At 41.5% G+C, this 15,060-nt stretch overlaps 1 protein-coding gene and 1 non-coding gene across 3 annotated transcripts in view; one reads left to right on the forward strand and one right to left on the reverse strand.

The window, feature by feature from the left end:
• Window positions 1-3,917, forward strand: part of ALDH2 (aldehyde dehydrogenase 2 family member) — a 41,430-nt gene extending 37,513 nt beyond the window's left edge. For both annotated transcript variants that reach the window (XM_044673585.1, XM_044673593.1), the window contains 4 exons: window positions 790-954; window positions 1,311-1,468; window positions 2,427-2,541; window positions 3,627-3,917. In XM_044673585.1, the coding sequence (XP_044529520.1) occupies window positions 790-954; window positions 1,311-1,468; window positions 2,427-2,541; window positions 3,627-3,659 (471 nt within the window). In that variant the 3' untranslated portion in view covers window positions 3,660-3,917. The remainder of the gene's footprint in view (window positions 1-789; window positions 955-1,310; window positions 1,469-2,426; window positions 2,542-3,626) is intronic.
• Window positions 569-677, reverse strand: LOC123232670. Its single transcript, XR_006505197.1, has one exon. It is a non-coding gene; the product is annotated as a U6 spliceosomal RNA (small nuclear RNA).
• Window positions 3,918-15,060: the final 11,143 nt, after the last annotated feature.

Genomic DNA, 15,060 nt, shown 5'->3' on the forward strand with positions numbered 1-15,060 from the left:
TAGAGTTCTTAGAAATGAGCAATCTTTTTTTAGAAGCAAGTTCACAAGGATCCTTGCTTTACAACTACAAATGGCGGAGAAGGTACTGAGCTACATTCTGGGGGATTTCTCTGTAGCAGTGGAATGGCAGACCCCTGCCCCCCTATTTGTCCTTCTCTAGTATCATCTCAGTTACCATCAAAGTGTTTCTTTGCATCATTCAGAAATGAAACTGTCGTTTAATAAGTCAGCATTTCTTAAGAACCTAATAGGGACCACGCACTTTGGGGATACAAAAAGAGGCAGGAGACAGCCCTTCAAAGAGCCCACAGTCTAATCTGAGAGGACAGCTGGGTGGCTCGGTGGATTGAGAGCCAGGCCTAGAGACAGGAGGTCCTGGGTTCAAATCTGGCCTCAGACACTTCCTGGCTGTGTGACCCTGGGCAAGTCACTCAGCCTCCATTTCCTAGCCCTCCATTTCCCTTGCCTTAGAACTAATACACAGTGTTGATTCCAAGATAGAAGGTAAAGGTTATTATTTATTTATTATCAAGTGCATGTTATAACAAATTTCCATATAATTTATCCTAAAAATATGAAACGCTTCACAAATTTGCATGTCATCCTTACAGAGGGGCCATGCTCATCTTCTCTCTGTATTGTTCCAATTTTAGTATATGTGCTGCCAAAGCAAGCACTAAAAGTTATTATTATTTTTTTTTAATCTAATCTAAGATGAAGTCAAGTTCCCTTTGACCACTTGCCCTAGGCACAAGCATCTGGGACCAAGCCATACTTTTCTCTCCACAGGTAGATGAAAAACAATTTAAGAAGATTCTGGGCTACATCAATTCGGGGAAAGAGGAAGGAGCCAAGCTGCTGTGTGGAGGCGGGCCTGCCGCTGAACGGGGCTTCTTTGTCCAGCCCACCGTCTTTGGGGATGTAAAGGATAACATGATCATCGCCTCAGAAGAGGTGAGTGTCCACAGTCCTGCAGGCTCCTTTCTCCCAACAGAGGGAAGAGATGGGTCTCAGGTGAGCCTCCGGCACTTTGGCTAATCTTTGGTTGAAGGAATTAGGGATGTTTATTTAACCTGGAGAGTTTGGGTGGATGGGGTGTGAGGGGGGACACGGTAGCCCTCTCCAAGTCGTTAAAGGCCTGGTCAGGTGCATTAAGGAGGATCAGCCTTGGCTCCGGAAAACAGAACCAGGTACAGTGGGTCCAAGTTTCAGGGAGGCTCGATGCCAGGGGAGAGCTCCAGACAATAGGCATGGCCCCACAGTGGAATAGAGCTCAAAATCTAGGCTCCTGCTTTTTCTTTGCTCCACAGATTTTTGGGCCTGTGATGCAGATAATGAAGTTCAAGACCATTGAAGAGGTGGTGGGGAGGGCCAATAATTCAAAGTATGGGCTGGCCGCAGCAGTCTTCACAAAGGACCTGGACAAGGCCAACTATCTCTCCCAGGCACTGCAGGCTGGCACAGTGTGGTAAGGAGCATAATAATTAAAATTATGAGGCTGATAGTAGCTTAATAACTTTATTAAATCTAAGTAATAGTAGTAGTAAAGAGAGGGAAAGGTAGGAAAGAGATGGAGATACTTAGCTTTCTAATCTATGACTGTCATTTTAAGCCTGTATCTAAACGCTGACAAGGTTCCTTCTACTCTCCGTGCTCCAGCCAGAAGACCCAGAAAGGCTCTAGGTCTCCCCTTATAAGCTCTTTTCTCTACCCACACTAACTCTCACACGACACATCTCAGGAACCAACCATCATTTCTTAATTTGCCTGGGCCGTCCAGGGGGCAGTCCTGTGGAATCATTTTCCGATGTTGGTTCCTTGGTTCTTTAACTTCCTTTCTCTGAGGGTTTATCTATACCTGACTTTACTCACTGGTCTTTGACCTCCAAGTCACTGAGAGATGATGCTAAAAAAAGCCACATAATGGAGAGAGAAATTTGTTTGAGACAGGAGCCAAACCCCCAAGAGGGTGATTTAATCCAGCATGCATTTGTTAAGCACTTTCTGTACACCTGCTTTGAAAACAAACCTCTTCCCTCGAGCAACAATATCATAAAGACTTACAACTTGGAGAGACCTTAGAACTCTGATCTAAGCAATGACCATCCAGAACTCTGAAGGAATCTTGATGAAACAGGTTTGCTACCTCCTGACAAACAGGGTGAACTCAGAGCACTGACTGAGACGTGGCTTTTGGACGTGGCCAACTTGGGAAATTATTTTGCTTGACCATACACCTTTGTTACAAAGGTCTTGCTTTTCTTTTTCAGTGGAGGTAGGAGAGGGGGAAAAAAAGGTGGATTTTAAATTAATTTTAAAGGGTGGGAGTTGGAAATCCTCCCTGAGAAGCCCGTGAACACTATTTGGTTAGGAGAACAGGAAGCTTCCACTGGAAACCGTTTTTGAAACCTTGTTCTATATTGCAGGATAAATTGTTATGATGTCTTTGGGGCACAGTCCCCATTTGGAGGTTACAAGATGTCTGGGAATGGGCGAGAGCTTGGCGAGTATGGTCTACAAGCATATACAGAAGTGAAAACTGTGAGTATCAGGGCTAACTTCTACCAAGAATTATTTTGCCTTCATCATATTCATTTCCATTCATTAAGCAATTGCTTTCTCTTAAAAAATTTTTATTTCCAGTCTGGCATTCCCTGACTACAGTCTAAACCAGTGACTAAAACTGTAAATTTTTAAAATTGTAAATGTAAACATTTATAGTATTTTTACTGTTCAAAAGATCATAGAGAATCTCCTCAAATCCTCTCTCCAGTTGCAGATAGTATCTCTTTACTCCTGAGAACACATTCCTATCCACATTGAGTTCATTCAGGAATTAAGCAAAGTTTTTTCTCAAGAATTCTCTTCATTCTCTTCACAAGATAAAGATGACAAAGGTAGCTGGGTAGCTCATTGGATTGAGAGTCAGGCCTAGAGGCCGGAGGTCCTAGGTTCAAATCCGGCCTCAGACACTTCCCAGCTGTGTGACCCTGGGCAAGTCACTTGACCCCCATTGCCCACCCTTACCACTCTTTGACCTAGGAGCCAATACACAGAAGTTAAGGGTTTAAAAAAACAACAACAACAAAAAAAAAACAACAAAAAAAAAAAAACAAAAACAAGATAAAGATGAAAACAGTTCTATCAAGGTAGAAGGCCTCTCCAATATTCCCTCAAGTTTTCACTCAGAATAGTCTCTTGAAACCAACAAAAATGTCCATTTCCACAACACTGCATTTTGCTCTTAGAACTAGAGTGACAATACCAAAAGTTTTTGTTGGAGAGGCTTTTGAAATAGCTGTTAACTCTAGGGAATGGCAATAATTCTCTCTTTGATTTAAAAGAAAGTTTTAGAGATTTCTTTTATTTTTATATGTCATTTCCACATGGTACACTTCTCCAATTACATCCCTTGTGATAAAGAAAAAGAGTTCATCAACACCAACTATCTCAGCGTCACGTACAGTATTTCATACTAATACACCAACCTGCCTCTCACTTCTCCCGAGAAAGAAGGGAGTTGCCTTTACTCATATCTTCTCCATGGTTGAGATTGGACATTGTTACACATCCCTTCTTTGAACCTTTTTAACTCTCCATTCATTCATTCATTCATTCTGTTACAGGTCACTGTCAAAATTCCTCAGAAGAATTCGTAAAGAAGAAAATGGGACTTCCCCAGCCATTCCTATAATTGAAGTTTTAATTAGATTGGAATTAGAACCCAGGACCAAGAAGAAGCCCACTTATTCATCACTATCTCTCTAAAGAAATAATCAAAAAAGTTTGTGGAATAATACGGTTCTATAGTAAGGGGGAGATCCTTTTATTTTTTAACCGTAACAATATTGTAAGCTCTGGGTGAGTTTTTTATACCTGAAACATTTCAATATATTGGTTAAGATTCTTGTCAACAATTTTTGGTACATTTTTTTCCTTTGGGGATAAACCTTATTTAAAAAAAACAATAACCAAACTTTGATACTTTGCTTTTTGTACAATTTATTCTTATTTAGAAGGATATCCAATGGTCTTACATGGCATGTGTGTCTATACACAATAAGGTCATATATGGAAAGTGCCTTACCAACCTTAAAGTGTCATGTAAATCTTAGTGTAGCCCAGAGTTGGCCGGGACTCTTGTCATTCTCTGGGCTGTCTTGTTCGCCCCACCTGCATTTATGCTAACATTTTTGGGTTTTCTGGAGAGTAGGCAACTATCATGCCTCATTACAAATATACACACACTCCTTCTTCTCTCCCCCTCTTTCATATTTCCTTCTTCTTCCTTCTCTTTCTCTTGTTCTCAAACTCCCTATGCTCCCAGTCCCCCCAGGTAACTGTTTGTGGTTGTGTGCGTGAAGAGAGCGAGTGGTACTACGCTAATACTCTTTGCCACTATAGCTCCTGAACCTCTATTTAACATCTATTTATATGAAATAAGCCACCTTTATACCACTAAATCTTAAAGATAAAATTTTAATAATGGAAAAATTGAAAGCAATACTTACTCAATAGAAGACAAAAGCAGATTTAACAATTTTAATCACTAGAAGACAAAAGTTAGAATAATTGAAACATCACAAACCTTGGTCACACTGATACAGTGTCTGTTGCAATAGAAATTACTGTAAACTGAGTCACAAAGTTCTGAGTGCATTCAATTTATTGCTAAGGCTAGCAGTTTCCAATAAAAGGCATCTCTCAACTATTCAGTCAAAAGACCACAAGATGGGGCTGACTGTCCATAAAATGTTGGGGAGAACAAAGAACAAGAAGCATAAAACACATTTTACAAAGTTAGTCTAAAGATCAAAGATGATTGAAAACAATATGATTGGATGGGGGTCAGGAATGCAGGACTAGTAACAGCTTCTCCTTACTATGGAAAGCTCAATTATGATGTCTCACCTACATGCATAACAGTCTAGACCAGTGATGGGCAAACTATGGCCCCCAGGCCAGATGAGGCCCCCCTGAAGTGGTCTATCTGGCATGTGACATTATTCCTAATATGACGAATACAATGAGTAGGATACAATACAATGAAACTTTGAAAGAGTTGCCTTAGAAACAGATTGACACATGAGCACTTCCTTTCCTTTGGCCCCCTCTTTAAAAAGTTTGCCCATCACTGGTCTAGACTTTCATGAAGGATAGTGGGTAGCAGAGATAAGACTTCCTGACATCTACCTGCACCTTGCAAAGCTTATTAGCAAAGTAGCCAGTATCCCTTAATTATACACGGGCAGAAAGATATATAGAAACAATATATTTAAGGTGATTTATGGGACAACTTAGTTCAAAGAGGAAATCTGAAGTTGGAGACGAACAGGGCTTAGAAAAATTTACAACATATTTGGGTTGTGATACAGAATCTAATCAATTACAAAATGGAATCAGAATCAATTGATTTTCTCACTGTTGAGGGCAGTGGGCACACGTAGAGAAGTCTAGCAGAGAGATGCATGAGTGAGGAAATTTATGTGCCCAGAATGAACTCGTAGTTCTGGACTTGAGGTCTTTGTGTTCTTGGGTGATATGAACAATCTATACTACATGAAGGTACTTTTCTGCTAGTTTGCTACCCTTTTTACTTCTCAAGCTGATGAAGCAGACATTCTATTTTAGTTCATTGCCACCCTTAACAGGGCACTGAAAAGTGTCAAGCTATCGTAGTGACAAGCAATTCCTCTTAAGACAGAACTGCCAGGCTCCTCAGATCTGCAAATAGCAAAGGGATTCTACTTTGTTCAGTCAGCTCCAATTCTTTTTATACATCAGGAACGATTGCAATGACTCTTCTCTTTCAAACAAGGGAAGTAACAGGCTGCAGTCACCAGTGAAAGGTTTCCCCTCTAGCTTTAGATGACAGTAGAAAACAGCCCCCAAATCGCTTAACACAATGTTTTCTGAGGACATTCATCAGAGCAGGGAAGTTCTCTGTTCCTCAAGACAATATTACTCTCCTCAACATTTTATCACAGGTAATTATCTTCACAAGTAGATTTATCAGTTTTGTTTACACAAATACTCTTTTTCCACCCCCTTTCTCCAAAACTGTCTATATACAGCAAGGGCTATAGCAACTATTTTTTACTAATTACCTGTATAAATTAGAGGCACCTAGGTGATGCAGTGGATAAAACACTAGTTTTGGAATCAGGAAAACTTTGAGTTTAAATCCAGCCTCAGACACTAGCTGTGTGACCTTGGGCTCAATTACCTCATTTGTCAAATGAGGTAGAGAAAGAAATAGTACTCTCGCACTGTGGCCAAGAAAACTCCAAAATGGGGTCATGAAAAGTTGGATACCACTGAAATGACTCAACAATAACAACAAAAATATGTTAGAGGGAAGAGTTTTTTAGTCCTTCCTCAATCCCTGGTAATCTCTAAATACATAATCACAGATAGTGTTACAGTGGTAATGACTGTTAATCTCTATTCATGGCTGACTACACCCTGTGACCACATCAACAGAGATGGACTGGGCAGGGTGAGAATCAAATAGCACCTCCCTTTTGTATGTATATGTCTCAGTTTTTCAAGATCCTTAGTGATATTCATTGCTATTGTATTGAATTTAGAAATACTGAGATAAATATTTCTTATGTAATTCCCATGGATCCTCCTAGAGAATTTACCCATCACTCTTGAGAGCTTCCTTTAGGTGAAGAGTTTTTAGCTTGGGTTTCATGAACCACAAAGAGATTTGTGGAGATCCTAGGGGGCTCACAAACATGGATGGGGAAAAATTCAACATAATTATTTTCCTTTGTAATTTCATTATTTTATGCATAATTTAAAAAACATGATTTTGAAAAGGATATTCACTAGCCTGCCAGATGGATCCATGATAAAAAGAAAAAAAAAGTTGGGGGCAGTTAGGTGGCACAATGAATTGAAAGCCAGGACCAGAGACAGGAGGTCCTGGGTTCAAATGTGACCTCAGAAACTCCCTAGTTGTGTGACCCTAGCCAAGTCACTTAAGTCCCATTGCCTAGCCCTTATTGCTCTTCTGCCTTAGAACCAATACACAGTATTCTAAGATGGAAGGTAAGAGTTTTAAGAAAATGCTTAACAACCCCTGCTCTAGGGTTCTTTTCACTTGGGAGGTATAAACAAAACAATGTTTTCTTCCACTTTTGTCACTTGACCAGCCCACCTCCTTTTCAAGTTACATATTTTCTCAATGAGAACTCATGCCACTCCTTGAACATAGGTTATACTTGGAAATATGCTACACCTTACTTTAGCCTACCATATATCCCTTTGTTGGGTCACCTATAACTTTTATTCCCTGGAGATCAGGGTGTTCAAATATTTACAACCAGATACTACTACTAAGAGAACGTTTGTGTTAAAAAAAAAAAAAAAAAAAAAAAAGATGGGTCTGCTCCAAGGGCAAGCGTGGGACTCTTAAAAGGACTGCTCTCTTTCTCCTGTTCAATTCTGGATGTAGCTCATTGCCAGTCTAGAATGCTTGTTCCAAATAACCTTGGGCAAGTCATTTGATTCCTAAGTCCTTGTTTTCTTCACCCATAAAACAAGTGAGTTAGACTAGATGGCCTGCTAGATGGTTACTTTCAGCTCTAGATTTATGATCCTATAAATACATTTGTTGATTTATTTACTAAATGGATTGGTCATCCTAAAGACAACAGACATTTTCATCCATTTTGTTTTTCCTAGGTGGATTGTTAGGCAAATAATTTTTAAACACTTTGCTCATGTATACTATTGCACACATTTCTCCAAGCCCCACAACATCCCAGGGCCTTCTCAGAGAAAGGTTATGGGTACTCCAGACACTGTCTTGTTTTCTCACAATTGATGGAAATGTCAATCAATCGCAACATCTTCATTGGCCACATTGTTGTGAGAGGACTGCTCGGTCTGTTTTAAGGGGGATGCTCGCTTAAAGAATTACAGGTCCTAAACAAAATCTTATAAAATAGAGAAATTTAGTGGGAGAAAAGGTTAAATGGTGGGGAGTCATAGTGAAGGTGGAAAAATGCCTCTCCAAAAGGGCAGACGGATCAAGATTATATACACTGGAGACAAAGAGGGGATTGCATGATAAAAGAGGACTTGGAGAAGGTGAGGAGGGGGACAAATAAAGGGGATTCTGAAGTCTGAGTGATGGTCTGTTAACCCCTCTGTGTGTGGCGTCTTGATGTCTAGGGATGCAGGCAATAATATATTTGTTGTGAGAAGTCTTGATGTTTGAGGTGTAAGCAAGACAGTCACCTATCAGTGAGGAGTCAACGTGTCTGGAGGATGAACCGAAGGTAACATTTATGCAGGGGACTCGGAACATAAATGGATAGGACATATCATAAATGTATGGACAGATCATTCTTGCAGACCTTAGTGTTTACACAGCTGCCTCTTGATTGCATCTGGACTCTCTCCAGCCACTCTGTAATTCCTGAGGTCAGAGACCAGGCTGCTTATTGCATATCCTTCAGGGCTTTGGGGTCTCCAAGATTTCTTGGGTGACGTCCCATTATGATTTCATCTGCCTTAATTTAACGACCTTTTATGGAAGCAACGAGTTTGCATCAAGAGAGAAGAGCTGAGACACATTAGGGCAAGTATTGCTTCTCAGGCTTTTCCATGGTCAGTTTTGATCACCCAAGAGCAGAGGCAAAAAGACAAATTTGTTCATTTTAGAATGGAAAGTATCTGTTTATAATCTGATCATGAATAGGAAGCTGCAAGGGACCCCCAAAGCTCAGCTAAGTCAAGCTTCCCCCCTTTTACAATGATGGAAACAAGTCCAAGGAGGCTGTGAATTGTGGGGCCATAGTATATAAAGTACTGGGCCTCATCTTCCTGAGTTCAAATCCAGACTCAAACACTAGCTGGGTAAACCTGGGCAAGTCACTTCCTTCTACTTGTCTCAGTTTCCTCATTTGTCGAATGAGCTGGGAAAGGAAATGGCAAACCACTCCATTTCTTTGCCAAGAAAATCTAAAATGAGATCATGAAGAGTCAGATATGACTGAAATGACTGAACAACAAAGCTGAGATTTGAACCCTCTAACCACATTTCTGACACTCATTCTGCTGCCTCAAACTCTTTTGTTTTCTTTAAGCCCTTACTTTCTGTCTTAGTATCACTTCTAAGACAGAAAAGTGGTAAAGGCTAAACAATCAGAGTTAAGTGACTTGCTCAGGATCACACAGCTAGGAAGTATCTGAAACCAAATTTGAACCCAACTTCTCCCAACTCCAGGACTACTGCTCTAGCCATTGTGCCACCTAGCTGCCCCTTGCACCATACTGATGGGGGCTGAGACCCTGAGTCAGGTACCAAATGGCATTAGACAGATTTAAGGGGATTGGGCCCCTGATCCAGATGCCAGCACATATCAGGGGCCAGGGGTTATCAGGACACCTGGTTCCCTCCAATGAACAGCCATAAGGAGAAATTCCATTAATGCCCACCTGTCCACCTGTCCATCTCCTTAAGCCCAGCCCAGGAGAAAGGACAGAGGGACCTTATTTTTTCTCTATAAAATCCTACCCCTCACTACTCCTAGAACTCAACTTCCATCAGCCCAGGCCACACCTGCTAACTCCAATAAAGGCTTTTCCTGAGATGACCAGAGCTTGAGTGACAAATTCTTTTGAAGTGAGACCAACCTCCAAAACAATAATTCTGTTGTTTGTTTTTTAAATATCCCTTACCTTCTGTCTCAGAATCAATACTAAATATTGGTTCCAAGGCCAAAGTGGGGTAAGGGCTAGGCAGTTGGGGTTAAGTGACTTGCCCAGAGTCACACAGCTAGGAAGAGTCTGAGGCCAAATTTGAACCCAAGATCTCGTATCTCTAGGCCTCGCTTTCTACCCACTGAACCACCTAGCTGACCCCACTATACTGCTTTATTTTTTATTTTTTCTTATTTTAATAACAAATTTCCACATATGTTTTCCAAAGTTATATGATCCATATTATCTCCGTCCCTTTTTCTATCTCTTTTCCTGGAGCTGACAAGCAACTCAATCTGGGTTATACATATTATTATCATGCAAAACATTTCCATATTACTCATTTTTGTAAGCAAATAATCTCATAGAACCAAACCCTATACCCAAATAAACAAGTGATAAATCATATTTCCATCTGCATTCCTATTCCAATGGTTCTTTCCCTGGAGGTGGATAGCATTGTTTCTCATAAGTCCCTCAGAATTGTCCTGCATCATTGTATTGCTGTTAGTAGCAAATTCTATCCCATTTGACTATTCCACAATATCGTAGTTTCTGTGTATAATGTTCTCTTGCTTCTGCTTGTTTCACTCTGCATCAGTTCATGTCCCACCATACTGTTTTTTTTTATTTTTTATTTTTTTAATTTTAAACATTAATATTCACTTTAACATGGTTACATGATTCATGCTCCCACTTTCCCCTTCACCCCCCGCATTCCCCCCACCCATGGCTGACACACATTTCCATTGGTTTTGTCATGTGTCCTTGATCAAGACCTATTTCCAAATTGTTGGTAGTTGCATTGGTGTGGTAGTTTCGAGTCTACATCCTCAATCATGTCCACCCCAACCCATGCCACCATACTGTTTTAACAGTGGCCCAGACTCAAGGGCCTGCTCCATCTCCACTCTCACCTTCCACCTTCCACCCTCCAGCCTGAGAACTACCCAATGATTAGTGAGTACCTGTCTGAAACCACCATATTGGGAAAAGGCCCAACCATGCCACTCATTCTCCATTTTCACAACACCCGTCTTCTCCCTCCAGCAACTTCTTCAGATAACTCTTCTTCCTCCCCACTTCCCCTTTTGAATTTCTTCTTTATATTTTGTCTTCCTCTATTAGAGAAGAAACTCCTGAAGAGTTGAGACCTTGAAACCCTAGCACTTAATTAGCACAGTCTGTGGCACACACTAGGCATTTAATAAATGCTTTATCTTTTTATTGACCAGAATACTTATGTCCATGATTCAAGGGATACCTTCCTGGGTTCCCAAAGCGATTGTTCTCTCCTGCATATTTCCCAGGATTTAGCAAATGCTCCCTAAATGGGTGCTTATATTGTGTAACCACAATGCCACTAAATAGCAAAAGTAGAACCCAACATATAAGTTCAGATATTCAAGTGGAATTTATGGAGGGGCATAGGACCAGATCCCTAATGTTGGAGGTCAGTCAGCCAGTCAACTAACATTCCTTAGGTGCCTGTCATGTGCTGGGCATTGTGCTAAGTGCTGAGAATACAAAGAAAGACAAAAAAACAAATGGCCCCAGGGCAGCTGGATGGCACAGTGGAAAGAGATCCAGGTCTAGCGATGGGAAGTCTTGGGTTCAAATCTGACCATAGACAGTTTCTAGTTGGGTGACCCTAAGCAAATCACTTAACCCCAATTGCCTAGCCCGTATCAATCTTCTGCCTTGGAACCCGTACTTAGTATTGATTCTAAGAAAGAAGGTAAGGGTTATTTAAAAACAAAACAAAACAAAACAAAATAAAAAAAACAGTCTCTGCTCCCAGTTAATTCACAGTCTAATGGAGAAGGAAAATTGCAAACCAAAAACAAGATGTATATAGGATAGATTAGGGCAGTCTCTGAGGGAAGGCAATAAGATTAAGGAGGATTTAAGGCTTCTTGTAAAAAGTAGGACTTAGCTGAGACTTGAAGATGGTGCAGTGGATAGGGCCCTGGGCTTAGAATGAGGAATATTCCTCTTCCTGAGTTCAAATCTGGCCTCAGATCCTTTCTAGCTGTGTGACTCTAGTCACTTAACCCTGTTTGCCTCAATCTCCTCATCTGTAAAATGAACTGGAAAAGGAAATGGAGAAATAATCTAGGATTTTTGCTAAGAAAACCTGCAATGGGTCAGGGAGAGTCAAATACTTCCTAGATGTGTGACCTTGAACATAAGTTATTTAACCCCATTTCCTCAGTTTTATTATCTATAAAGTGAGCTAGAGAAGGAAATGGAGAACCACTCCAGGATCTTTGGCTAGAAAACCCCCAAAAGGGTCAGGCAAGTTACATACTTCCTAGATGTGTGACCTTGGGCAAGTTGCTTCACCTTGTTTACCTCAGTCTCCTTATCTGTAAAATGAACTAGAGAAGGAAATGGTGAACCACTCCATGATCTTTGCCACGAGAACCCCCGGTGGAGTCAGGGAGAGTCAGACATGCCTGAACAACAAAGAAAGCCAAGGGAAAGACAAGAGGCAGAGATGGAGAGCACAGCCAGAAAAATCATCTAGCCAGGAGCCCATTGTCACTGAATGGTAGAGTATTTGGAGGGAAACGAGGACAGGTAGGAAGGGGCCAGGTTTAAAGGGTTTTTGAACTCCAGGTAGAGGATTTTATATTTGATCATGATAATTTAAGTTTATTGAATGGGGGGAACTTTAGGAAGATCAATCTGACAGCCGAGTGACAGATGGACTAGAATGGGGAGAGGCAGGTAGATTCCCGTCCCCCACCCCCAGTGGCTTCTGCAGTAGACCAGGCATGAGGTGATGGGAGCCTAAACCAGGTAGGGACAGCATCAAAGGAGATAAGAGATGTTCTAAAGGCACAACAACCCCACTGATTAGATATGGCGGCTGAGAGGAAGGAGCCAGGGATGACACAGAGGCTTCTAGCCCTGATTACTGGCCCAGGACTGCCTCCCTCCAACATTCCTTGAAAGCGGATAGTAAGTCTTCATGTCCCATCAGCTCCCACATCTGGGGAGGACAAAGAGCGGCAAAATGTCTGTAGCAGAGAATCTTGGGCAGGGGAATGACATGAGGCCAACGTGTGCTCCCTTCTGTGGGGAGCAAATCCTCTGACATCCTCTCACTTCTGCCAGCAATGATTATCCAAGGTCGTGCCTCTGAGCTGGTCATGAAGGTCTGCCAGTGGTGATTGGCCAGGCCACCTGGGGCTGAGCTCATGGATGGTGTTTCCTCCACTGGGGATTGGCTCTGGCAGGAATTCCACACTGTTAGTGACCCCAGAGGCAGGTGGTGGGGGCCCTCTCTAAAGGGGAGGCAATCGTTCATAATTACCCTCAGGATACATATTCAGTGACCTTGAGAGGCAGCTGTTAGCTCAGGGTGGGCAACCTGCCCAGGATGGGCACTAACAGCTGACCCCAGCAAGGCCTTGCAAGAAGATAGCAATATTTTAGTGTTGGGGATGGGGGGATGGGAGGTGGGAGGCAAAGCCCAATTAGGTTTCTTGAAAAGATTAGAGTAGGAAAATCATTGAAACTTAAAAACAAACAAACAAAAAATCCAACTTGCCTTCCATCTTAGAATTAATACTCTGTATTGGTTCTAAGGCAGACAAGTGGTAAGGGCTAGGCAATGGGAGGTAAGTGACTTTTCCAGGGTCACATGGCTAGGACATTTGAAGTTTTTAATAAGTTGATAATAATAATAATATCGCTAAGTTAATAAATTGAATAATAGTAATGAAAAGAGATTGTATGCAGTTGGGATCTACTTCAAAGAAAAGATAATAGTTCTAGGGCTGGAAGGCCATCTAGTCCAACTGTATCATTTTACAGATGATGAAACTGAGGCCCATAGAGCTAACATTCAATATCTATTATGTACCAGGCATTGTGCTAAACACTTTACAAATATCTCATTTGCTCCTCACAACAATCCTATGAAGTGCTATTATGATCCCCATTTTACAGTTGAGAAAACTGAGGTAGACTGAAGTTAAATACGTTCTTGGAGTCACCAATAAGTATCGGTCCCAGAATTCAAACCCAGATCTTTCCTGACTCCAAATCTAATATTCTTTTCTTCTGGACTAGAGATGAAAGAATGCAAACTCTATAAAGATAATTGCATTGACTTAGGTGTATTATACTTGATTCAGATCAATTTGTTCAAACATTAAAGAGCTTATACTATGTGCCAGCCCACAGTTCTAGTTGCAGAGAATAAAAAGAAGAATAGAAATAGATTCAGTTGGTATTATTTTGGGTCCTTAATGAGATTTGGAAGTTGTCTTCATCCCTTCATGAGATTTGGGAAGCATTCCAAGCTTAATTTACTAATTTTCTTTACTAATCTACTTACTTTACTAATCTTCTCTGAAGGTGACTGATTTTTTTTCTTTATCTTTTCCTAAAAATCTGAGGGGTTTACCCTGTATGGGCCTTCCAAAGCCTACATTTTTATTTTGAAATGATAGATTTATTATCTGGCTTTGTCACCCTTGGATATCCCTCCACTTCTTTTTTTTTTTTTTTTAATTTTAAACCCTTAACTTCTGTGTATTGACTTATAGGTAGAAGAGTGGTAAGGGTAGGCAATGGGGGTCAAGTGACCTGCCCAGGGTCACCCAGCTGGGAAGTATCTGAGGCCGGGTTTGAACCTAGGACCTCCCGTCTCTAGGCCTGGCTCTCAATCCACTGAGCTACCCAGCTGCCCCCCCCCCTCCACTTCTTATGTCCTCTTCTCTCCTCCTGGAACTTCCATCTTGAGGAAGGACCCATACCCATCATTCTTCATTCCTCTCTTGGCCCTATATCTAATTGTCTCAGCTTTGCCACTGTTTCAATTGCCTTCTTACCTAGAACTATCTCTTCTTTCCTGTGACCTTACTACCCTCTAATATCACCCATTTGCCCTTATCTTGCCCCCACAAATTCTCTTTTCTTCTAAATTTCCCTATTATTGGGGATGGAAAATGGTGCCACCATTCCCATAGTCCCCCCCAGGCTCAAAAACTAGGAGTCACCTTTGACTCCTCATTATCTTTAATTGCCCCTATATAAACTATTCCCCAGGCATATTGATTTTTATCTCTGTAATATACCCCCTTCCCTCCTCTGACACTATCACCCCCTTGGTACAGACCCTCATCACCTCACACCTGGACTATGGCAATGGCTGCTGGTAGCTTTGCCTGCCTTAAGTCTCTCCCCACGTCAATCCATCTTCTATCCAGGTATGAGGTCTGACTATGTCTCCTCTTCCTCGATAAACTCTAGAGTAGTGATGGTGAACCTTTTAGAGATGGAGTGCCAGGCCCTGCCCCCCCCCACCAAGTGCCATGCCCACCC

The sequence above is a fragment of the Gracilinanus agilis genome, chromosome 1, assembly GCF_016433145.1.
Source record: "Gracilinanus agilis isolate LMUSP501 chromosome 1, AgileGrace, whole genome shotgun sequence".
Taxonomy (NCBI): domain Eukaryota; kingdom Metazoa; phylum Chordata; class Mammalia; order Didelphimorphia; family Didelphidae; genus Gracilinanus; species Gracilinanus agilis.